Here is a 25935-nt window from a genome sequence, read left to right on the forward strand (position 1 = left end):
AGCTCGCACACAGACCTGGATAGCCTTACAACTTGATTTAACGTTAGGCCAAGGGTCTAAAATAACATCCTCCGACAGAGCTGGGCTGCCGAGCCGCGTAAGGACATTGTTCAACTTTTGATGCTGTTTCACGTACTGAGGGCAGTCACAGAGCACATGACCTATAAGTCTCTTTCCCACTGCACAGTTCAGCCAGAAGACAATGACTGGAGAAATGCAATGGTTCCATGGTTCGCCATTATGCACAAGCCGCACAATATGAGATGCTCTGATTACATTGTTTAGATGAATGCGCTGTTTTAAGAGACATTAGAAATGAAGTCTATTATCGACATTTTTTTCATACAGCTGTGCTGTGGCTCAATTAACTGGAGGTAAATATTAATAGACGTGTATGTCTTATTTATCCCGTATTCGCAGCCATTTGTTCATCAATACAGAAGGATAACAACGGTTGTTACAACCCAAAGCGGAAAAGCTCACGAATTTTGTCCACTACTTGAACTGACACTCTCATAGTTCGACTCTACTGTAATGCATTCTGTAGAGGTGAGCAAGTGTGGTAACGTGCCCACCAAATAAACTAAAAAAAAGCGCGCATCATTTTAGGGCGTTTATGTAAATAAATATAGGATGCATTAAAAGATGTGTTTGAAGTTTACTGACAATGCGGAGGATGAGTCACTTCAAGAAACTGACTCCAAGCAATAACTAGACAAGCAATCGTAAAAATTCGATCAAATGCGTTTTTATCTGATACAGTAGGATGCTATATCCCAACGCTAGACAAATTTTATCATGCAACAACTGCGGAGGATTGCGCTTTTGACATTCCTAGGATACTACCATGAAATTGCGCAACTGTCTTCCATCTTTCTTTTTTGCAGCATAGGGCATTGTTGGGCTAGCTGAGGTATATTTAGAAGTTAAGAAAGGGCGCAAATTAAAGGGCACAAGAAAAAGTCCCCGTAGTGTAGCATTTCTCCGCACAATTGAACACATTTATAGCCATTGAAAAATTGGTGGAGGAACTCAAACCTAGGCTTGCTAATTCTATAAGTGCGGCCGGTGGACTTGAAATATACTCAATGGTTTAAGTAGCAACGCTTACGCGGCAGAGACAGACACTGGTGAATAAACACAAAACGTCCACAAAACTTGCGCTGAACCCACGTGCGCGGTGCCACAAAGGAACCTTCAGCACAAGTTCGACAGCTTTTAGATGAAGACACAAATTATGAAACGAAAGGCTTCCCGTAGTATGATCACTTCAGCCTTGTGTTTTTGGCAAGTGTTCGCGTGCCTTGTATGCTTTCACTTATGGTTTCATGACCATTATTGTGCTATCACATATTTTATAGTTGCACCTTTGTACACGCGTGTTATTTTACTATCTGTCAATTGTACGTATTTGTGTACGAGCGTCAAATAATATCATTAAAGAGTTGCGCTAGCTCCTGCGTATGCCAGCTAAGCATCCTAGCTTACGCCATACAGCCATACCATAAAAAATTTAATTATCGATGGTTTACATGCCAAAACCCCGATCTGATTATGCGGCACACCGTAGTGGGGACTCCGAAAATTTGGACCACCTGGGGTTCTTTAACGTGCGCCTAAACCTAAGTACACGGGTGTTTTCGCCCCCATCGATATGTGGGCGCCGTGGCCGGGATTCGATCACGCGACCTCGTGCTTAGCAGCCCAACACCACAGCCACTAAGCAACCATGGTGGATCAGTCATGCCATAACAACTAGCCATCTCTGAAGCACTTCGGAGCGGAAATAGATGCACAGGAGCACGAAGCCGACAAGGACAAATATGGAGATCAAAATCTTGGAGGACGCTTCAGCTTCGCCTTTAAGGGTGAAACGCGAAAGCATTCAAAAATCCATGACTGCTTCTAGCGCTTCCCGGCCACTGCAGCTTATGTAACCGTAATGTATACCGGGAAACGCTGACGGCGAACGCTATGCACAAAGGCGAGTTTTCTGGTAGAAACGCCGCCTCTTGTGTGGGCCGCGGATGCGCAGAGGCTAGAGCCATCTTGATGGTGTTGCAACAAACCGGTGCTCCGCTCTATGAATGTTGGAAACGCTGCAAAAGGGGTTTGTGCTTGGGTCTCCGCGTAACAGAATTATGTTTTCTTCTACAATAAAATTACAATTCGAAGCTATGATGCCTGTAGGTGGTGTTTAAGCCGTTCTTTACGATTTTTCTCACGCAGTATGCTTTGAGAAATGCAATTCAGTAACGTCTCTGCGCTACGCGGAGGGCTTACGTGATTGGCTGTGCATGGTTCGGAATGATTTTTTTGCTGACAAGGCGGTCGACGCTGCACGCGGGACGCTATTGCAACGCCGGATTTTCTGCGACGCGGGGCCCTTAACGCTATCGCGTTAGAAACATGATGACTATGCGCCATTAAAACTTTGCATGGTAGGAGAATGGGCTGGCTGAATGGACAGTTCTTAAGAGAAGTGAACCTGGAAAGGCAAAACTGTAAATGAGTTTTATGCAACGTAGAATACTGACCAGTTGAACTGACAGTTTAGCTGTTTCTTTTAATGAAAAGGAACATTCATTGAACAATATACAATGTAAGGAATTTAGAAAAATTATATAGGACAATGCTGCAACAGCGTTGTTCTCTGTTGCCACCGTTGCGATTTTGATCGGTCGGAGGAGGTTTCAAAAAAGAGTTGGTTTGATTTCTGTGCCAGGTTCTTAACTGACTAGGTGTGAGTTTAGGATTGGGGAGAGAGTGTTCATCGCTCGTTCCTCTTGAGGGCAAGGTTCTCCCGCGGCACAGCACACTTGCCCCAGTTGCGGGGATCGGCCCACAATCAGTGGGGAAACCGCCCTCAGGCGGTGGGCTCTCCACTCAAGCTGACCATAAACACCTCGCAGCCATGGGAGACGCGAATCACGGATTGCGATCTCGAGGGGGCAAACACGTCTTGTAGATTAGGGCCAGCGAGCCGCCCGCGCCAGAGGAGTCTGGACCAAGGGCCCCACATTTAGGTAGCCTTGTCCTTTCCGTTATTATCGCTCGTCTTCAATAAGGCTTTCCACACACGCATACACACGTCGTTCTCGTCTACTTCATGCTTCCATGTCTCTATTTCTAGTGTGCGAAACTCACTCGTAGAATAAGAAGCGTGACTTCATCCGCTTCTTCATACAGCAAGCGTGCGCGAGAATCTATCTATCTGTGAGCGATCCCCTTCGCCTCACTTTCCCTCGGTGGTGGGCGAACAGTAAGTTGCCTGGCTCATGCAATCATCCCGAAGGCTTTACGTATGCCGCAAATCTGTACTTCCATTTTGGCTTCTTTGGGAAAATTAGAATTCAGTACGCCTTAGCAATTATCATATCGGCCGCCTTTTTCAACTCATTGAGCGTGAATACTCAAGACGGTGGTCGTCAAGTCACGCGAATTATCATGTATTTCCAATCGCAATGTCTTTCGGTTAATCGTAATAAAATTTAACCATTTTTACTGACCAAACCAGTACAATGAACCGTTGGCAGTAGTGGAGCGGTAGAAGTAGTTAGCAAGACAATTGCACGTCTACGTACTGCAACAGAAATACACAAACACTTGCGCGAATTCTACAAACCGCACATACGCTATACCCAATCTTTAATTAGGAAACAATTCGCATGTGCCAATATGGGACGTTACGCTTTGCAGTTTTTAGAAGACAGAGGATTTTTATGTACACATTACAGCAGCGTAACTATCGTTTCTCGAGTTTTACATCGATATTTATCACCTCCTGGTTGGCGCAGCATTTGCTTATGGTGCAACAGTACCTCCTTCGCTATTAAGCCTTAGTTAACTAACCAAGATCACTTTTTTTAACAACCTTGAATCAATTTAAGATCTTTGAACTGGTGGTAAAAGAAACGAAAGCACTTTGCTCAAGCGTCGTATTTTGCCAATTTCTATCAAATTCCAGGAGTATTCTATGAAACGGCACCACGGCAGCCTAATTGTTAAATTCCTTTAACATCGTGTATAACAAACGTTGAGTACCAAAACAGAGTCCTATTTAAAAGCAGATGGGTTCTTCAAAAGCATGCACACTGGGGAAAGTTTGATGAGAAGGAAATATACTGGCCAGCGCAGTGGAAAAAAAAAGCACTTACGTGGGAACTCAGTAAGGAAGCTTCGAATTTGAATAAAGATATGTTCTGCTCCAGTAACAAAACCTCTCACCGCCATTTTTCTGTGGCAGTCGCTTTACCAAATGAGCTATCCAGTGTGCTAGCAGACAACGGGGCTAAAGCAAATTAAATCCCAATTCACAGCTAAGGCACGCTCAATAAGCGAATGCTCTGAGGAAACCGGTAAAACGCTGGAAGCTTCGCGACAGGGCAGCATATCATCACCAAGTAAGTAGGCCTAAGTTGAAATTCACTAGGAGAAACCTTCCTTCAACTGTGAACCTTACTTGACGAGGAACCCGAAAGGAAGTGCTTCTAGATGAGAAGTCCTTCTAGATGAGAGTGGACGTAAAAGCTATTAGGCGCGCTGGTGGCGCTCAGTTCATTAGACACCTACCGAAGTATGCGTCGACTATTATTTTTACATAAGATTGATTTAAGGAAGACATCACACCCTATGTTTCTGTGTCGCGTCTCGCAGATGGCAGGCAGGGAAGTTGAGGCAAGTGTATATTTACGAAAGGCAAATTTTGCGTCTCTCTTCAGCATGATAGCTTCTGCCCTCAGAGCAGTGGAGATCAGCATAAAGCGCCAGAAAAGAATACAACTAAAGATAACATTACAGAACGTAGCAACACTAACTATGTCCGAGACGGATGGCCTTATTCTGGCGCATTATCTCAAGATGTTTTTAGGTACCTTCAATATTATTACAGTATAGAAGATGTGCGTGAGTAGCTCTACGTGTAGCTTGGCAAAATAAACCGAACTCACTGGGACTCACCTAAATTATTATTATTATTATTATTATTATTATTATTATTATTATTATTATTATTATTATTATTATTATTATTATTATTATTATTATTATTATTATTATTATTATTATTATTATTATTATTATTATTATTATTTTGCTTAAAGCTTAATTGGCTCTGACTCACCTATATTCCATGCAGACGGGCTTGCTCTGGCTCCGGCTCATAAGAGTTCTAGTAAACGTTGCTCACTCGTACTCAGATTCGCCAGAATTCTATGTAGTCGACCTCACTTGAGCTCAAATCGACCATAATTCGACTGCGCCGTGCTCACTCAGATTAAGAATTACCGATGTTCTACTCAACCGCGTTCACTCCCACTCTGATTCGCCAAAATTCCACTCAACCCGGCCTCCCCTTACTTGGTCTCAGACTCGCTAAAATGCTACTTATCTGGACTCACAAGCACCCATAATCACCCAACTCGTATTCCGCTGGTTGCTTCGGACTCAGACTAATCATAATTTTTTTTTCAGGGGGAGTCAATGCGACCACGACTCACCATAATTCTATTCAAGCGGGCTTACTTGTACGCCCATTCAGCGGAATTCTTCAAACGCGGAGCCACTGGGAATCGAACTCACGGGTAAACTCAGTGAGCGTGAGAGAGTTGACTCATGAACGAATTTACCCTTTTGTGACTGTATGTCAGATAACTTTATCGTAATATACTCGTAGCAGACGCTTAAAGCTGGCTAGTAACTATTTAAAAAAGCTACGGCTTTGAGTCAAGCAATGACTGAGGCCAGGCAAGGTACGAGGGCGTATGGCTTCATTTTTTCTTATTGTTATTGTGGAGGAATGCAAATGCGCTGTTTTCTCCAACATCGTAACAAAATATCACCAAGAGAAGTGCTTGGCGACATCTAACATTGACATATATTAGAAGTAATTAGGTGACATAAATTAGAAGTAATTAAAATCTCGTGCATTAAAGTACAATACCATGACGAGGCGCACCACGCTGCGTAACTTCGAAATAATTTTGACCACGTGGGGATCATCAACGCGCACCGAAATATAAAAGTAGTCGTTCGTTACTGCGTCCACATCGAAATGGCGGCTGCTGCGGCTGCCAATCGAACCGGCGATCTCGTGCTTATATTAGCGCAACGCCATGTTCTACGCCACCACGGCGGGTAAATTCACACGTCACAGACAACGAACAGCTGCTATGTCGCAGGCTCCAGCAATTACATTGGCGTCGGAACTTCGTGGGCAGACAACATCACAAGTTTTCCAGACTGACGGTGCACTAGACACCTTCCGTGGCCACCGCGTCTACAGTGCATTTCGGATTCCCTTACTTCGCCGCTAGTTTAAGGCTGTCACGTGCAGTGTCGCGGGAATCATTAGGGCATAATTGTGAGCTATTAGTGTTTTTAGCCCAGATGCTTCATTGCGTGTGCGTACGAATGGCGTAAGGATGGTTTTGAGAAATTCGAGAGCGAAGCTATTGTCTTCCTATACGTAACGTCACATGGCAACTTTACGAAAATGAAAGCGCGCCAGCTTCCCCCGTTTGTGCCACGTAGCAGCTAGCGTTTTTACACGCACTGAGATGCCGTTTGGCCCTCAGGATCAGCACAGGTCGCAATGCAACATGGCGTAACCGTTTCTGAGCCGGAGTACAATGATGCGGACGGTCGTAGCCGTCGCACTACGGCCGTGGCCTCGTTGTTGTCGTCGCACAAGCATAATCGCTCGCATTACCCGTGTTGGTCCATCTGGCGACGCTTTGCTGAATAACCGATGCTGAAGAGCCGCACGTATACAAAATCTTCAGTAAAACATCGATTGCCGTAGTCCGGGTAATTGGCATAACTTCGTTTTCAGTTTCGATTATGGCTTAGTTTTTTTCTTCACCACTGACTTCATTCTGTGTATCGTCTAGCGCAAATACTTCCGTGCCATATAACAAAGAGAAAGAAAACGGAGATCCTAGCGCTTTTAGTTGAAGCCTCTGTATTAAAATACCCGCCGTGGTTTCTCAGTGGCTATGGTGTTGGGCTGCTGAGCACGAGGTCGCGGGATCGAATCCCGGCCACGGCGGCCACATTTCGATGGGGGCGAAATGCGAAAACACCCGTGTGCTTAGATTTAGGTGCACGTTAAAGAACCCCAGGTGGTCAAAATTTCCGGAGTCCTCCACTACGGCGTGCCTCATAATCAGAAAGTGGTTTTGGCACGTAAAACCCCAAATATTATTATTATCTGTATTAAAATGGAAGTTTCGAGGTCTTACAGCGGCTGTGGTGCCTAACAAGTCGACATTTATATTATTTGTGTAGTATATTGGCTTCTGGTATTCTTACCACATGATGACGATCATTAGTATTACAAACAAGATAATGTTGGACAGAACGCGGTTTGATGATTTTCGCGTGGTTTGCAACATCAGGGTGTGTTCGCTGTAAAGCTTGAGATATGTCCTCCCTGCTCCACAGAAAATGCGGGCGCAGAATTTCATCTATGCTTTCCGCACCTGCAACACAGTGGTCCTTTGCCATGAACATGAATCACAACACAAGTAACGCCACCACAAGCGAAATAGTTTCCTTATCACAGTACTTATTATTGTTTTCTTTCATTGCCCCTTTGTTTGGTCCTAACTACTTAAATACGTAGAGCCACACATTTCTCCTGGTACTGCCCGATGGGTCAAGTATTCGCACCCAAGTTAGCGCTCATGTTGCCCGTATCTTCTTTAGGTGTTCTGTGTCTCGTCGTAGTTTAACCTTTTTTTCCTTACCGATACTTTAATTTCGCCCCGAGAGTAAATGCTGGTATGCTATAGAAGTCCGCATTTCTCACTATTTAGCGAGGTTGTTCTAGCAAAACATGGAGTCGTTTTTACCTTTTTGTTTGGAGTTAACTTACATGCAGACTCGGCGCGAATAATTCTGTCGCTCAGTTCGCGACGCTTGTAAATCTATTGCGCATAGCAACCGCGACAATTTCCGCCCGTGGGTACTCGTACATGGTATAGGACTCTGAAAATAGCGCATAAAATTTCAATTTTGGAAGCCGGCGAACGACAGAAGCGCTCACCGCAGCTGCCAGTTAAAGCCAAGGGACGAACGGCGAGCGCGACATGGTTTCTTTTTTCAAAGGATTGCATCAGGTGCTGCCGCCTTGTGCGTACGCAATGCCGCGAAAAGCTCCCGCTACGCTGGGTGGAGTACCACGTTTCCATTGCAGCAGCCAAATCTGGTTACGGAGTGGAATGCGGTCGATAACTTCAGCGTTTCAACAGCATTCAGTGGAACTTTAATTAAGTCATTCCTGTGAAATACGGGGCCAAGCACATTGTATTTTCTACGGAACAACACTGCTTCGAATGCAGGGAAGAGAGTTTTGTGAAATATTACACGAGCTAATGGCACTCACGCCTACGAAGCAGTGACAGCTATTCCTATTGTTCGCGTGGTTAATCAGTGACAATGCTGCTGAGACAATGCCCTCATGCATTGCTTAGATGATTTGATAGTGCAATGTGTTGCGGTGTCCACGTGCTTGCATCTGTATAGAAGTGCCCACCTTATTGGTGTCGCATAAAACGGAAGTTGACGGGTTAAATGTAATCTTTATTGGGCGAAAATATCGGCACGTTCAACGCTACTGCAAAGCACTCGCAAATATGAAAATGGCTTGACTGGCGCAATGAAAATATTGGAACACAGCATGGGAGCGCCCGTTTCTCCACCGGTAACGTATTTAACTTTTCTCGTTCCCTCTTGTGAGGTTCAAACAAGCTTTTCTTTTTCACGCTATCTAATCTTATTGATAAATGATGGTTGCATTGATAGAAAATAATCGTGAATCTTTTATTGTTCCTTGTGGCCGAGGTCTTCGGTGATTACTGCAAACCGTCTCTGTAGAGCACTGGCTTGTTCTAAAGTTACAACAAATTCATTGCCGCATAATTTACAGCATAAGTATCCCGATGCCTTTGAGTAGGCAATCGTTAAGCTGGACTACATTAACCCGCGCGGGATTAATACTCTTGACTTTTCACAGGTGTACATTATATATAAATCAACATGTTGGTAGAAAGAAGACTGGGGCTTATCGTTTCCACACGACTGCTTGAAGACAGTTCGAAGGCGAAAAGAAGTAAGGTTTGGCAATCCCATCTATTTACTGCTCTTCCCACCCACGTTAGAAGAAAGTACTGCGCTTTCGTCAGGAGCAGTCACAAGCATTACACTTCACTAAAGTACTCCCAAGGCGAAATTCTATTTGGGAGACAGGGGCGAGCCAGAACGCCACTCAAATTATGGAAAGGTGTCGAGGCGCACCTAGCTCTTTCATGCCACGCAAAACGAAAATTTGCACAACACCTTCGGATATATTCCAGCACAATCACGCTAGAAAAATTTTGCGTAATTGCATTGTCTTGAAAATAAAATATTTGAGTTCTACTTAAACATGAGCTCTGAATGTCATGACAAATGCGAATCCGCATTTAATCGCCGCTTAGTTAATTGATCATTTTTTTTCTGAGCAAGCTATGTTCACTCATCTATATATTTTGTACCTACTTGCAATAGAGCTCCAGAGTTATTTTTGCAGAACGTAGGCACGCGGATGAGGGGGGAACAGATGTTTTTCGCCATTTCCGATCTGAAAGTTGTGAAACACTGCACGATTCTCCTAATTACAGTAACAGTGAAGTTACTCTACTCAGGCAAAGGTTCGCTTTGACTTTAGAATTTGCACATAATCTTTCCTACGCACAGTTCAATCAGTCCTCTTTGAGACTTCGACTATTTAATAAAATTTGCGGCCTTCCCTCAAAATCTGAAATAGTTAACAACTGTGTATTTGAGACGGTGAAAGTATACTATTTACCGCAAGTGGTGTCCCGAAATTATGCTCGGCAGGGTGAAGGACAACAGAACTCCGACATCTTTAAGCTCTATTAGCGTGACGGTACAGCTGCGGCAATACGAGATCCCATATATTGATTATTATCTGTCGTAATACGCGCGTGAATTCTGCTACGTCATGATCATCTCTGAGTCGTTATTACATTGTCTGCGTGTTACTGCTCAGTGCTATTGTTTGGATATGTACAACGTCATCCGTGGCCAACCAAAAAAAGAAACAACAGCACAAGGACTACTTCATGTTTGTTGCCCTTAATAACGACAGATTTACTCCATGGCCATCGCGATATAACATGCCATACAGCCGTCACGGAGCACAAGGAGGAGGAGGAGACAAAGGAGAGGAAAGACAGGGAGGTTAGCCAGTGTAAGTACCGGCTGGCTACCCTGTGCAATATTACCCACTAAGGATGCCAATCGCTATATAACCACTCACACATACATGCATTAGCATATATAAAACGCGACTATCGCTTTCTAGATTCAACATCATGCAGATAATTGTGGCGTAAAATAGTGCGTGATCCAGTGCAGTAGACCCATACCCCCGCAGCTTTTACCGCTCCTCATGTCACGTGACTCCGCGGCTACTTCAGTGGATTCTCCAGACGATAATCACGAACTGGAAGAAAATTCTGTTCTGCTGCTCCCGCCCCGTTTTATCCTCCGGCAAGGACGTAACTTTCTAAGTTGCCGAAAGACAACCTTTGATCAGGTTAACAGTACTAAAATACTCTCGCGGTTGTATATTGTGTACTGATATCGGGATCGGCCCGCCCACAATTATACTGCTTCCGGGGTGGATCCATGTTACAAATGTGCGTTCAACACCAACAACCAGCTTTGACTTTATGACGCTATCGCACTTCAAATTAAAAATGAAAAAGAAAAATAACGACCTCTATGCGAGATTTAGCCGCATCGCTGCTCTTTCGACGCAGGCGTTTCAAGTTGGCTCATGCCTAATGTATTGAGAAAAGCGCGCTCAGCTGTGAAAATGTTAAGAAAAGGAGGATAGAGTGGAGGCCAAGCAGCAAAGAGGTAAGCGGGAACAATCAGCAAGGTGCATTCCTCACTCGTCTCAGTCGTGGCCACTAAGAAGAGCAGAATAATTCAAACATGGGGGGATGTAAAAGGACAGGCGGCAATGACGAGGATCTCCAAGCGATGCTCCGGCGAAAGAAAAACGAGTCTTCTGCTTCGCATAGGTGCCAAGACACGTTTTCGCAAAGAGTCGGCTACAGAAAGGAGGCATGCTACTTTCCCTATACTAGTTTACATATACCTTGGTTAGAGTGACGTTCCGCCCGCGTTATTAACATGATCAGTCGGTCGTTAACGTTGGGCGATAAGCGCGGCAGTCGAGCGGAAGACGTCGTTACAAAATCGTGTCGTGCTTGCACATGGTTCCTGGGATGCGCCAAAGAAAGCTTAGCGAGATTGTATTTTTTTAGCAAATGTCAGTAACGTACACTATGCTTATGACGCGTACGTTGTTTTCCAGCTGCGAACTAGCACAGCTCGTAGGCCTAGTCGCAACCATCGCTTCGTTTCCTGGAGTCGGCCATGTTGGTTTTGGAAGGGAGAAACCGTTGCTCCCATGCATGAGGGAGGAAATTTGCACAATTTAAAGACGAACATAGGGAACATCGCCGTTTCACCGTTAATGGAGCAAGGGTCACTCCTTTTTTTTCTTAAATTGCAACTACCGCTACCCCCTTTGCTCTCTGATCGGCGCCGCTATCTTCCTGTCTCAGCGTTACGCCCAACATTTTTCGTTCCATCGCTCTTCGCGTAGTATTTAGCTTGTCCCCTCCCCCCCCCTTATTTGTTAACCTCCAAGTTTCTGTCCCATATGTTAGTACTCGTGTAATGCAATGATCCTATCCATCCGCGACAGTGGTGAGCTCTCGGTCCCGATTCGGTGAAGGCGGTCGCATGAGCTCTGACCCATTCTCATTCTTCTGTAAATTACCTTCTCATGATCAGAGTAAGTGACCGAGAAGGAGTGACTCACTGTAAGTGACCAAGACAAACGTACGCCTGCGCGAATTCTAGAGGCTGACAGTTTTTCATGATTTGCTGTTTGCTTGAGAGGCTATTCAACATTACCTGTGCCTCCCGCGTATCAGTCTTCAACCTACTCTTCCACATACTCGGTTAATGTTCTCAATCAATTATTGCAGTGTGTCCCAAGCGTTGCTGAACAGGGAAATGTGATCGGCGAGCTGAATGTTGTGTTGAAGCAACGACATACACATGTCGTTGCTTCGTCGAAACTCTCTGAATTAGGAGCGAACTATGCGCGGCAAGGAGCGCGTACTGGACAGCATAATTCGGGTGACGAAAATCTTGATGCTGCAGATAGGACGCGTTTTAGTGACCGCGCTCAGTGTGGTGCACGTTTCACATCGTTCACTTAGCGATACCACGCCAGTGCGGCCGGCTTTTGCATGACGTCATGCCATCTTGACTACTGCACAGACGGCACGGAGCACCATAACACCATTCCCGGATGGGAGGCAATTCTGCCGCTGAATTCACAAATGCATGTGAAGGCTTTTGTAAGTACGACGAGAAAAATAAAGAACATAAACAATATATATAAAAATTAATCCTCTGCAGCCCTACGATCGACAGAACTCAAACGAAAAAAAAAGACGATAGAAGTGCTCGAAAGACATCAATGACACACTTTACGGTTTTCAGCGAAGAACACCACACCTCTTTCTTTTTATCACCCAACACAGTGTCATGACGAGAATGAAAAGTCAGGTTATTGCGCGCTTAGGGAAACACAGCTTAGCAGAAATTCAGCAGAAGTTCGCAACACCGCATTAATGTTACTGCCTGCCACAGGAGCGCACGCCCAATACAATTATGCACTAAAACTGCTCAATGTACTTCGAGATGACAAATCAAAACGCACCAGAAAAATATAAGCACGCGCCATCATCGGCTATCATTTGTGGTTTCTGGCCAATCGGCCGCAGCAGAGCGCTCCAACGCACAAATGGACATCGAACGGCACAAATGGACATAATGATGTTCGTACCATTTCCACCATCTTGTCAAAGATATTTCTTAATTCAGCGACCGCGAGGGCTGTTAAAATTTGTGAATTCACTTAGGCTTACCATTGGCGCAATAACTTAAGTTCGCACCTGCGCTACCATTACGCACACACAGATTTTTTCAAGCGAAGCTTGTATTGCCTCACTCGTGTCGGCGTTGGTGTTCGTGTTGCCGTACCAAAGAACTCAAGCCACGCGAAAATAAAAATTGCTTGCAGGGCTGCGGATTTCAACCACCGACCTCCAGTTACCAGACCACCACGTTAACCGATTCAGCCACTGTCGATTCATCAAGCGCGCCCTTTAAGGCGGGGTTTTATATGCATGAATAAGTATATGCAGGGCAAGGCACGAGCCAATCAGAGGCGTCCCATCTCGCCGGAGGAGGCAAAGGCTATGATCGCGTGTTTGCTCGTCTCGGTACCCGTTGTTTGCCGCCAGTTAAAGCCCGGCAGTCAGATGGGGCTATCGCGTTTGTTTCGTTCTTCCGAAGAGCAGGCTGCGTTGAAGGAACAACAGCGGCCGCGCGTCGTGCGTTCGGCCGAAGAACACGCGGCGTTTGATGAATGGCGCCGAAAACTCGCTCAAGAGAGGACTCGTCTTCGACGTGCCCACCTCGCCGTGATCGAGCGCAAAGCCGAGGCGTTACGGCAAATGAAAAGTCGCGGCTCCCGAGCTTCGCTTGCACCCTTCATTACAGTAGTGGAAGAGGGGTCAATTTTTTCCACTACAGCGCTCGCCATTGCCGTGGTGCAATTCGCAAGGTTGCGGTTCTTACGAACACTTTTGTAGCTTTGTGAATGCGGTTTTTCGTAAGATTTTTCGTACGTCAAAATTTGTAAGTTCGCCCCAGTATTTTTCGTGTTTAATTATTGATGTCGGTGAAGAATCGCGCTGAGTATTCATAAAACGCGTCAAGTGTCTGATCGCGCTGGTCTGCACGCGGGAAATACTTAGGGATGTTATATTCCGTTTAGTGAGGCATGCGCCCGTGGCCTAAGGGTTGGTAGATCGAGCTGTTGTGCTAGGGGCCCTATGTTTGAATCCTGCTGTGGGACAATTTCATCTGAGTTTGTTAAATAAAAACAAGGTGTTTCTTAGCGATTTTACCAGAACTTTTCCGCATCGCGTATGTTTCAAACCTTTTTCGTGGGCCGATCCCCCAGATAGTGCAGCTTGCCGCGCCAGAAGAATTACGTTACTCTCACGTTTGAGCTTTATTTCATTGCACTATATTGCTTTGCACTTCAATATTTAATAGCCTGAGAAGATTTAAGCTAAAAGACGTGCGCTGTCAGTTATGTTTAATGACATCTGTTTGTGGGCTACCATTCTAAAGATTTTGAGGAATAATTTTGTCAACGATGTAAGATCGGGTATGAGCAAATTTAGTGATAAACAATATGGCAGTATAGCGCGCACATACAGCACGTCATGTAGCGTGGCATATAGTATACATATACCTAAATATATGCGTAGCTTAATGGCGACGTCGACGGACGACGCCATGAAAATTCGTTTGGAGTGTCCACAAAATGCCTATTGAAATAAAAGGCAGGCAAGAGATTCATAGAACCGGAGTCGTTATAGCTCTTACTAGTTTGACTTGCGTTACAGGCTTTACTAAGTCATGCCTGTGCAGTTACATTTTCAAATGGAGATAGAGGCTTTAATGAAGAAAGGTAAGATCAAACAGAGCTACATTACAACAGGTGTAAAATCTGATTAGATCAAACAGGCTAGATGATTATTTGGCGCCGTTTCGTTTTATACGGGATCTCGATGATGATCATCATCAACAAATAAATTCGATTAAAGCTGTCCGTGCAGCCGCGCATACCAAACGCAAAACTAGAGGTTGCCTGTTGAAAAAACTTACTCGCACGCTTTCGCCTGTTGTTTCCACAAAAGTTACGGACCCTGCACTAAATCGGTCCTAATATTTCGTCCACCGAAACTCGTACAACGTGCTACCAAGCGTAGCGGAAAACACGCTCAAAAACTGGAACTATGCAGCCACGTTGACATCTCCCGTGCACGTCACTAAACGTCAAAGCTGGCACCCACCTAACAATTGCAGCTTCTGGCTACAGCTATTGCTCTGGGGGCGTGATAAACTTAAGGAAAGTGTTAACTAGACTAAGCCATATACTTTGTGTAGCTGGTATGTTAAATAAATTATACTGTACAGTGCAAGTCTGCAGAAGTACAATCTGGAAACATACACAGGTATAGATACTCCTGCACTTTTACAGCCGAGCACAAAGTTATTCAGATAAGGGAAAGCGATTCGTTGGAAAGCACATTTTGCTTCAGCATTATTTGGCACTCTTAAAGTGCGAAGCCCCATATGGCACCCACCACAACAGCAAAAAACAAAAGTTATCTTGTGACGGGAATTCGTCGACTGTAAGTTTTTCTTGTTTTTTATTTCTTAATTCTTCTTAGCCAGCTACCATGCATTGAAAATTCTTGTAGCCATATTTAGACGGAGCCAATGAAGCAACATATGACAGGTGGTCCGTCAAAATGTCACCGCATATGTTTATTTGAATAAATGCATTTTTCGAAACTCTTAATGGCATGCATCCGACTGCGCTACTTCACCTGTATTATTTAAATTACAGACATCATCGTCATAAGAAATCGCAATAATGAATTAGCCCCGTTTAACTTTTAAAATCTGGAATTCTTTCATCGCAGGGATAACTGTTGCTGCGAAACTGCAGTATCACCTACGGCTCATTTAGCAGGCGCCCAAAAATTGTAGCAGCACGTTGGAGGCGTCCATCCTCAACATGTGCCGCTAAATCTATTGTCGTTCTCCCTAGTCCGATCGCATAGTCCGTATTTTGAGAGCTACTGCTTCAAAATTTCTGCGAAATTGATATAATTTCACTGCTTCGCAAATTAAACGCTAAATGAGACATATGTTCGCAATATTGTAAATAAATAGTGCACAAGAGAAACTTTGTTTATTCGATAACTAAACAATGCTACTGGTTGTTAAAGTAATGTCCGTCCATCCAATTAATCCGGCTGAACTGCCAGAGCTGCACAATGCACAACGGGCAATTTTTTTCCAAACTTCGTTAGAAAGGATTAGGAACGCAAGCAGGTGGCATATTACATTCGTCACAATGGGTTAATTAAAGCCAGAACTTGGTGTCTGCATTCTGCAGCTTACCTCCAACATTGGCATTCGGATTGTCAACCATGTACGTGCTGCTACACCGAAGCTCCACCTTACCCATTGTAGCGTTCATTTCAGTCAAATAGACGCGCCTAGGTGCCTCAGTGATTAAGACGCTCTGCCGCTAAGCACGAAGTCGCGGCATAGATTCAACCCCCCTCCCCAACCCTCACGACGGGCGTATTCCGATGGAGCGGTTGACGAAAGCACTCGTGTAGCGATAGATTCAGGCGCAAGTTATTGAAATCTAGGTTGTCACTAGTTAGGCGGAGCCTTCTGTTACGGCGTATTTCATGGCCAAAGTGTTACTGAGCCACACTAAACCAATTAATTTCACTCAACCAGAGAGTGACAACTTTTTGCCGCAGCTGCTTAGCAAAGCGTGCTGCATTTTCTTCTGCCTCTGCTGCTTTATGAGCAATTGAAGAAAATGCTTGCGAATTCCCCTTGGTATTCTTTCCCTCTAATTTTCTGTCTCCATCTCTCTCTCTCTTTTCTCTCACCGCCATTGTGCGCGCGTACATTTTCCTCGTATATACACGTCTATGCAAATTCTGCCCTTTATTCTCATTGTTTAAAACTGAATGCGACGTTTAAACTTAATGACTGCTCCCTCCGGTGTCCTACCGCAGATTGTGCGATAGCGCACCGGAGGGACCCGCTATTCGCATTGCGACGCATCGTTTAATTGTTCAAAGAATTCATTTTACTTAACGTCATCTTTTTCTCACTGAAAGGTTTAACAAATTTAGCCTGGTGCATATTTTCTGCTAACGTTTCGTTTTTTTTATTATCATTCTTGTAATTCGTAAAACAGGATACGACTGCCATTTTTGCATGAAGGTCTTCTAGTCACGCTGTTTTAATAGCAAAGAAGAGCAGAAACAATAAAACAACACTCACTGCGACCCGTCATTGGGATCTGTGGCTCCAATAAGATTTACGGTGTACTGCTCCTCTTCGTTAACAGATACCAGTTCGTTGAAAACACACTTCTTGTGTTTGTAGAAGGGTTCCTTCTCGTAGGACCTCATAAACAGGTAATACCTTCCGGGTACATTTAACGCCTGCAATAAAAAACATATATGTATTATCACTTCCACATCACCACATTGCGATGAAATTATTTCACCAGCGACATAACCAGGAATGAAAAAAAAAGTGCACAAGGAAAGCACCAAACATTTCCTGTGTCGCATAAAATGGGCTTGGTCCTCGGCTTCCTCCTGTAGCACCGACGATGATGATGTTCGCCGTCTACTCCTGGAATGCTCCAGATATGCGACTCAAAGATGGCAGCTAGAACAAGAGCTACACTCCATTAATCCTCACCCACCTCTCACTCGAACATTTGCTGGGCGCATGGCCATCGAAAATAATATCACGAAAAGCGTTCGAAGCACTCGACATTTTTTTCGAAGACACAGGCACCCTTAACAAATAATACGCACCGCAATAGACAGTTTTAGAATAGAGTTTGCAACAAATGTAAACGCATTACGTGCGTAAATAAATAGAGTCCTCCTCACGACGCATGCTCCGAACGTTATTGGGTTTCTGTGGTTTACGTGCGCTAAGATAACGTACATTATTTTGCGAGTTTAATGTTCGTAATGTTTACTTACGCTAAGAAATAGCGTTGTCGAACATGGCAGCACCCATGGCTCCCGCCTCAATGTTAATTCTTGTGATGGCTACGCTCTTACTCGCGTTGATCGCCAGTAACAATTGCAATGAGCTTTGGCTTTCTCTAAACTCACCTGAAAGGTTAGTTATGAGCGCATAGCGCGTCCATTTTCTGAGATCGTTCGGCGATTCTGGCGCCCGTAGGCCTAAGGAGACGCGTCCGCACAGTAACAGCAGAATAGTTGCTAATGGATCGTCTTGGCTTGGATACGTTTGGCACGAGGCACCAGACGGCGCCCTGTTTTATAAAGTCTTCTTTACGTTTGCATTTCCATACGGTAAACTAAAAGAATTGAAAGGACCGCACCATAACATCCAGCAAAGGTGCATACCTTTAACGCACGTAAGGCGAGAAACGCTATTCCAAAGCTGTCTAATAAATAGTAACACAATGAAACTACAACTTGCCCAATTATTTAATTATTACCACTTGTATATTACATGTTATACTTAGTTGTATTCTTCGCTGAAGCTCACTTCTGACTTTCGTATTCTGCGCGTGCATTATAGTAACTTTGTGTGTTCCTCGTTTGTTCAAACCTCCTCGCAGTCTACATCACGGCCACTTGTGCGTGTTTGTAACTTTGTTTACAAAGTCACTGTGGCGCGACTTGTCTTTGCATTTTATAATTATATGTTCGTCGCTGCAGAGGACTCTGCTCTGTGAATTATTGGCCCTAGGACGTCGTTTCTTTTCCTTTTCTTACTACATATATGTTTATATTGTTGTTTCCCATATGTGAAAAGGAATAGCCGTCACCATTATAGAGTGACTAAACCTCTTGGGGCGACGAGCGACCACGTAGAACGGTAAAGTATCGGACTCTCGCAGGAGAGGAAGAACCGACACTCGATCTAGGCTCAGGCGTGCGTCGCTTGCTCAGGCGCACATTTCGTTGTCGCGCCGAACGCTGCGTTGCTCGACGCTCACCGCGTCCGATGCGGGGCGCGTAGTCGCTGCGCCGTAGCCCATTGTCTTTACACCCCTTGGCGGGTCGACGGGAACGCTTTCGCGTTCCACTCTTGAATGCGAAGCTTAAGCGTCCATGTTGACCAGTCAAGTGTCTGGTTGGCTACCCCACGCTGGAGGAAGGGAGAAGGGAAGAGAGAGAACGGAGAGAGAAGGTGTAGATACCTGTACCGACACTACTTGAGTTAAAGCCGCTCTCGCAAACCACACGTTCTGAGAAAGCACAAAAGTGCCTTCACTGACTTCTGAGTTCATGATCGGTAGGAGTGGTGCTCTAGTGATGTCTATTCACTCAGAGGACGATCATCCAATTTTCTGAATACGTTGGACAAGGATTGTCTTTGTGTTTGAAATTGAGGACATTGGCACAATAAGTGGTCGATGCTCTCCTCGCATCCGCAAACATTACACGTAGGACTATCAGTGATTCTAATTAGTGCTGAGTAGGCATTCGTGAAGGCAACTCCAAGCCACAACCGACACAGAAGAGACGCTTCGCGTCGGTGCAGACCGGCCGGATGTCTGAGTTGAAGTGGCGGCTTTAGTCTGTGCAGTCTTGTGCGCCTTGCATGTGCTGTATTCCACTCTGCCAAGGAGATCTTGCGAGCTAGATTGCGAAGTTGTCTCGCGGTGTCGGTCCTTGAGAGAGGAAAGGGGACGCAGCGGTCTTCTTGGTTATACATCCGAGCTGCCTTATCTGCCTAATCATTTCCTATGATACCGGAATGACCTGCTATCCACTGAAAAGATAAATCATGGTCTTTTTCTCCTAAATGATGGACAAGTTCCATGATTTCGCACGTCAGCTGACCGTGAGTTCCATGTCGGAGAAACGACTGCACACATTGCAGGGCCGGCCTTGAATCGCAGAACACTGCCCATTTCCTAGCACTTCCAGCACGTATCACATGAAGCGCGTCGCGGAAAGCCGCGAGCTCTGCAGCTGTAGACGTAGTGACATGGGAAGCCTTGAACTGCTCGGTTATTCTCATTGTTGGTATAACTACAGCGCCACCGGAACTGGTTGATGTAGTTGATCCATCAGCATAGATGTGTTTGCAGCCGCTGTATTTCTCGTACAAAAGAAGTAAAGTTAGTTGCTTTAGTGCCGATGACGGCAACTCCCACTTTTTCTGAAGTCCTGGGATTGTAAGATTTACTGAAGTACGGCGCACACACCATGGAGGAATGGAAGGTCTTGCCGCAGGTGGATAACCTGACCTGATAAAAGCACGGTGAGCAAAGACAGTCGCACTGAATGTCGTGTGGGGCCTATCTACTGGGAGACTTGGGGGGTGGTGTGTAGGGGACCGGGCGAAGTGTCTTATGTGCACACGCATTGTTTCAATGCTAATGAGCGTTCTAAGAGTGGAATCTTGAGCGACTGCAATAACTTCAGTCGTTGACGCACTCCGCGGTAGGCCAAGGCATGTCTTGAGGGCTTGGCCTTGGATGCTTTGGATTATACTCAGGTTAGTTCTGCAGGTGTTGGACACGACCGGTAGGCTGTACCGCAGGAATCCAATAAAGAGGACCCTGTACAGTTGCAGCATAGATTGTATTTGCACTCCCCAGGTCTTTCCTGCTAGGAACTTAAACATATGACAAATTCCTGTCAGGCGTTTTCTCACATAATTCACATGAGGGGTCCAGGAAAGATTTCTGTCAGTGACCACCCCCAAAAATCTGTGACTCGTGCTCAACAAGACCAATTGCCCGTCGACGGATATCACGTATAGAGACATTGAATTCCTGGTAAACACCACCCCTGCACACTTTTCATATGATATATGAAGTCCTTGTTCTCGCAGGTAGGATGATGTTAAAGTGGCTGCCTTCTGTTGCCGCGCGCGAAGCTGCAGTCGCGTCACAGCCGACGTCCAAATGCAAATGTCGTCGTCATGGAGGGAGAGCCTGACAGTGCATGGCAGGATGTCGGCGAGCACAATGAGTGTTAGACTGAATAGCGTTGGGCTCAGCACTCCGCCCTGAGGCACCCCACGGTTACTGTAATGCTGAGAGGTCAGGCCATCCTCGGTAAGTACGAAAAAGGATCTCTTATGTAGATAGTTACTTATCCAGAAATAGACCTTGCCGCCAAGTCCTACTGCCTCTAACGCGTTGAAAATCGCTTCGTGCGTTACGTTACCGTACGCTCCTTTAACATCCAGAAACGGGGCAGCAGATACTCTTCTGCCGGACTTCTGGTGCTCGACGTAAGTCACCAAGTCGATAACGCTGTCAATAGAAGAACGGCCACGCCTGAAACCGGCCACTGCATCTGGATATACCTGGTAATGTTCGAGATACTATTCTAGCCATGCTAGAACCATCCTCTCCATTAGTTTTCCGATGCAACTGGCAAGCGCAATTGGTCGGTATGATGCAATATCTACAGGCGACTTGTCAGGCTTGAGCAGTGGAATTAGGCGACTGGTCTTCCATTCCTGGGGAACCGCACCTGTCTGCCAGGAGCTGTTGAACAAGAGCAGGAGCACTTTCCGAGCCTCTTCGCCAAGATTACATAGGGCATGGTAGGTTATGAACCTACCATGCCCTATGGTAGGTCCTGGTGAAGATGAACGCTTGCACAAGGCCAGTGCAGCTTCTAGTTTGTCCATGGAGAAAAGACTGTCCATGCGGGGGTCATGTGAAATCGGTCAGTGGTGGAGTGTCGATCTTCCAGCGGAACTAGTTTCGCCAGCGATCCTCCTGCAGAAAACTTCAGCGACGTCAATCTTGCTGCATTGTTGGTGAAGGGCCAAATACGTAAAAGGGTGGCACTGCTGAGGGGTTCCACGAAGACCACGAACAGTTCTCCATATGTGAGACAAAGGTTTTCGTGGATCCAAAGACTCGCAGAATGACTTCCATCTTTGCGATGCAAGTTGGTCCATGCGACGCGGAATTTTCTTTTGAGTTCTTCTGGCGAACCTCAAGCCATGTACAGACTTCGTGCGCCTGTATCTTCGCTCTGCACGGCGACGAATTGCACGAAGGTTCTCCAGCTCAATGTCGTACTCGATGCGTGTATATATTCTCGGAAGCGAATGTGTGGCAGCCTCTAGGGCACCCTTTATGATGTCCTCTAGGCTAGACGACAAGTCATCACTGCAGCTGTCTTCGACAATTGATCTGAGCATTGGCCAGTCGATGCATTCTGTGACACCAGCTAACTTGCAGCCCGTCAGCCCTTCAATCCTAAGATTAGTGGGTAGGTGGTCACTTCCCCACGTTTCAATATCCGAAAACCCCCTGACCTTTCCAGTGAAGGAGCGTGAAACAAAGGTGAGGTCCAGGCAGCTACGATAGGCAGTACCACGCAGAAAGGTGAGGCTTCCATCATTTAACAAGCACAGTTCTTGTTCACAGGCAAATGACACTAATATTTTGCCTCTCGAGTTTATCTTAGAAGTTCCCCAGAGATGTTGGTGGGCATTAAAATCTCCAGTCATCACCAAAGGCTGCGGAGTCGCTGTCGTGATTTGCCCTAACCGCTCGCAGTCCAGCCGACTTGAGGGCAATATGTAGGCGCCAACTAATCTGAAAGTGAGCTTGCCTTTCTTCACTGTGAGACATACGTACTGGTTTTCTTGGCCAGGTGGCACTGGATGATGGACATACGTATGATCACGTCGTATGAATACGATGATTTTGCTGCAGTCTCCGTGGGTGGCGGACATGAAACACTCATACCCGAACAGTCTCATGTTATCTGATAGGGACTTGCAGATGACGATGCTTGGGAACTTATTCGTGAACACAAACTGTCGAAAGTCCGACATGCGTGACTTAAGTCCTCTGGCGTTCCACTGAAATATCGATGCGTTCCGGACTTCGTCACGAAACGACGGCTTTTGGAGAGCCATGATTACAACCAAGAGCTGCAAGTACTGGACTCAAAGAGTCCAGCACCTGTAGCGCGCTTTGTGCAGACGAAGATTTCAAGTTTCCAAGTATAACGTGAATGGCATTCATGACCAACCGCAGAATGTTGATGACCTGGAGATCATCAGCCAACGTCGCTTCAACATTGCCGAAGCAGTCGAAGTTGGTGCGTTTTGAGGCAACTTAGCAGGGAGTTGTGCCCTCGGGAGCTCAGGCCATTCTTCCGGATGGGCGAGCCTCTCCGCTTTGTTTGTTTTCCTTGTATCTGTCATGGTGGCACTGTGCGTTGACTCAGCAATCCTTCTTACGGAAGATGGCGTGCTCCTATCTGCAATTGCGAAGTGTCGTCAACGTTTTCGGTGTCGATGCCCACGTCACCTAGCAGCGGCAGCCACCTCTCGATGCGTTGAATTGTCTCGCACCATTCGTTTTAGGATCGCGAATTCCTTCCATACACGCAGGCAACCCTTTGATTAGGCCTTGTGAGGACCACTGCAGTTAGGGTACTTTAGAACATCTGTGCTGCAGGCGCCTTCTGAACGGGACTCAGTGCACCGCGGGCACACGACGATATTCACGCAGACACCCTCTACGTGGCCAATCTTGCAACACTTGAAACACTGGAGGTGCTTCGGTACGAATTGTCGTACTGGATGGCGGACATGTCCTACTTTGACGTGGGGAGGAAGGCTGTCTCCTTCAAACAAAATCTTCATACAACCTGTGTTTCCCAGTCTGAAAATCCTCGTAATGAAAGTGCCTTCTGTAGTTGGCTTGATCAGTATTGGCAAGTCGTCATTCGGGATGGCAACGTCGGCGTCATGAATGACGCCTGCAGTACCATCGCCACCTGTATGCATCATTGATCACACCTTTACGTTGTCGATCTCAGTTATATTACGTAGGTCTTGTAGGGCGCTGCGATGTAGGACATCAACTGCCAAGACATTCTTCCGCGAGCTTATTCGCACGTCTTTAATCTCATTTGGTGCGATTCTCTCGAGTAACGAAGAGAAGACTTGCCTGTTCAGGAGCCGCAAATTGATCGCCGGGTCCACGGGCATAAAGAGCATAGTGTGCCGCCAGCGCAGCGGTGCACTCTTCACGGTAGAAGCACTTAGCGACGAAGATGCCTGCAGTAGTCTTTTTTTCGCTGATCTACTCATCACGAGCTGGAAGTCATCCTCTCACGAGTCATAGCTGTCCGAACATAACTCAGTGGCCTCGCTGTCTGTATCGCTTTAAGCACTTCCACGTTTCCTCGACGCTATCCGACCTGACGACTGCGCATCAGGCAAGTCTTCGTAGGTCGCTTCATCCAGTCCCGCAATGAGGGAGCGGCAGCTCCCAGAAATGCAGGGAGACAAAGCGAAAAAGCGGAGACCGAAGCACAAGCGTTCCATCAAAGAATCACTTCGCCTTCCTCCCCAATGAAAACAAGAAAACCAAAACAGCAAGCGCACTTTCATCGGTACCGCTCGCATATGTCGATTCTAGTTTTCTGGCAAGTCCATCTCTATCTTATCTACAGAGAAAAACGGTAGAATTAAAGCCACAGCAGTAGAATATATTCTTGAATGGCGAGAAACAATTATTAACGGCATGTATGCACGAGATGACTATTCGGCATTATAATAAACCACTATAGGTCATATCTCTACATATTTTGGTTTGTACTGAAAACCACAAGTGACGGGACAATAGTAATGTGTACCAATTAATGCTCTAAGAACTGGCACGAACGTATGTGTCTGAATGAAGAAATTCAAACTACGTCTCCAAATTCAGTGATGTCAGAAAGCGACGAAGAGATCTTAGATAAAGCAGCTATATAATATTTGTACAGAGAATGACGCCAACGAAAGAATACTATGCGGCCACTTTCTCAGCCAGTCAGGCTTCATTAGAATGAAGTCTAACATGGCCATTCTTTCTTGACGATATTACGCTGTCATTCAAGTCCGACCACATGTGTTTTGCACTGGTACTTGCGACAATTAGTCTACTAATATGTTATTTTTCAGGATAGTTGCTGACAAATATTAAGGGCAAAAGGAAAATCGCAGGAGGAATTCTTGGGGCCTCCTGACAAAGCTGACAGTGCCATGCTGAATAGGGTTGCTTTTTTGCTTTTGGGGTAGTGCCAGTCCTGAAGTAGCTGGCGCAGAGCTCAACTAAAGTTATGAAGAAGTGGGCTGTGAAGGCTTCGTTTTTTAAGGCATAAAAGCCGCCCCGTGTGCAAAAAGTGCTGGAAGATATCAGCCATGGAAATGGTCCGCATCGGAGTATCATAACGCATATGATGCACATTGACACGTGTACTTGTTTGTGTTTATCGGGCGAGACGTTTCACCGCCTAACAAATGTTATTGTACAGCGCAAGACGCGCCTGCATGTATCGGAAGTTTCTGGAATATTATCGATGCTTCCATCCGCTGTCTGTGACCAAACCTTGTGTAATCTCATCGCATGTGTGCGCGACGCGAATAATGTAGAACTTTGTAGAAGGCACGCGGGTCCCAGCGATTACTCTGGAGCATTCGAGGACTGATGTATAAAAGCGGACACGCTTGACCCGCTGATCAGATTTTCGACGATCGCCGACTGTGTTCGCCGCTATCGTTGTGCTTTAAGTGTAGCCTGTCTTTGTGGGCACAGGTTCGCCCAATAAAAGCTAGTTTTGTCTCTCACAGTATTACTACCGCGTTCTTTTTGACGTCACTACCACGTGACAATATACCACCTGCGTTATATGTCGATTGTCGCTAAGTTGAGATCGTATTATTGTGGGACAAGAAGGCAAATGCCTCAATGATAGGCATCGAGAGTACTTTAGGTAGGCGTCAGTATTCCTGGCGGAGCACTTTTAAGATAAATTAACATCTTTCACCCATTTTGTGGGCTTTTACGGAAGTTTCTTGGTGCCCGCGGCTTGGTTAACATTTTTCCGGTTGCACACCTGCGAAGGAATGTTGCCAGGGTTTCTACATAGATGCTAACTACGGAGTTTTTCAGCGAAGTGTGCAAGTTGTGTCAATCAAAATTTTTCGCCCCAATGTATCTGCGATTCTTTAAGCACGCATGATTTTGTCTACAGCGCGAAGATTTTGGAATACATTTTTTACTGGTCCTGTCGTGTAACTTTCGCAGCCAGCCGCAAGATTTATTAAATGCCCACAGATTTATAGGATGTTTCACGAATTGCGTTGGAAATTCCTTAAGAATAGGGAATTAGA

At 45.7% G+C, this 25935-nt stretch overlaps 1 protein-coding gene across 1 annotated transcript in view; it reads right to left on the minus strand.

Moving 5' to 3' along the window:
* The window catches only part of LOC142571153 (male-specific histamine-binding salivary protein-like), a 33139-nt gene that overhangs the window by 2101 nt on the left and 5103 nt on the right, over nucleotides 1-25935 (minus strand). The window contains exon 3 of the mRNA XM_075679431.1: nucleotides 17059-17222. Within this exon, the coding sequence (XP_075535546.1) occupies nucleotides 17059-17222 (164 nt within the window). The remainder of the gene's footprint in view (nucleotides 1-17058; nucleotides 17223-25935) is intronic.

This window comes from Dermacentor variabilis, chromosome 2 (assembly GCF_050947875.1).
Source record: "Dermacentor variabilis isolate Ectoservices chromosome 2, ASM5094787v1, whole genome shotgun sequence".
Classification (NCBI taxonomy): domain Eukaryota; kingdom Metazoa; phylum Arthropoda; class Arachnida; order Ixodida; family Ixodidae; genus Dermacentor; species Dermacentor variabilis.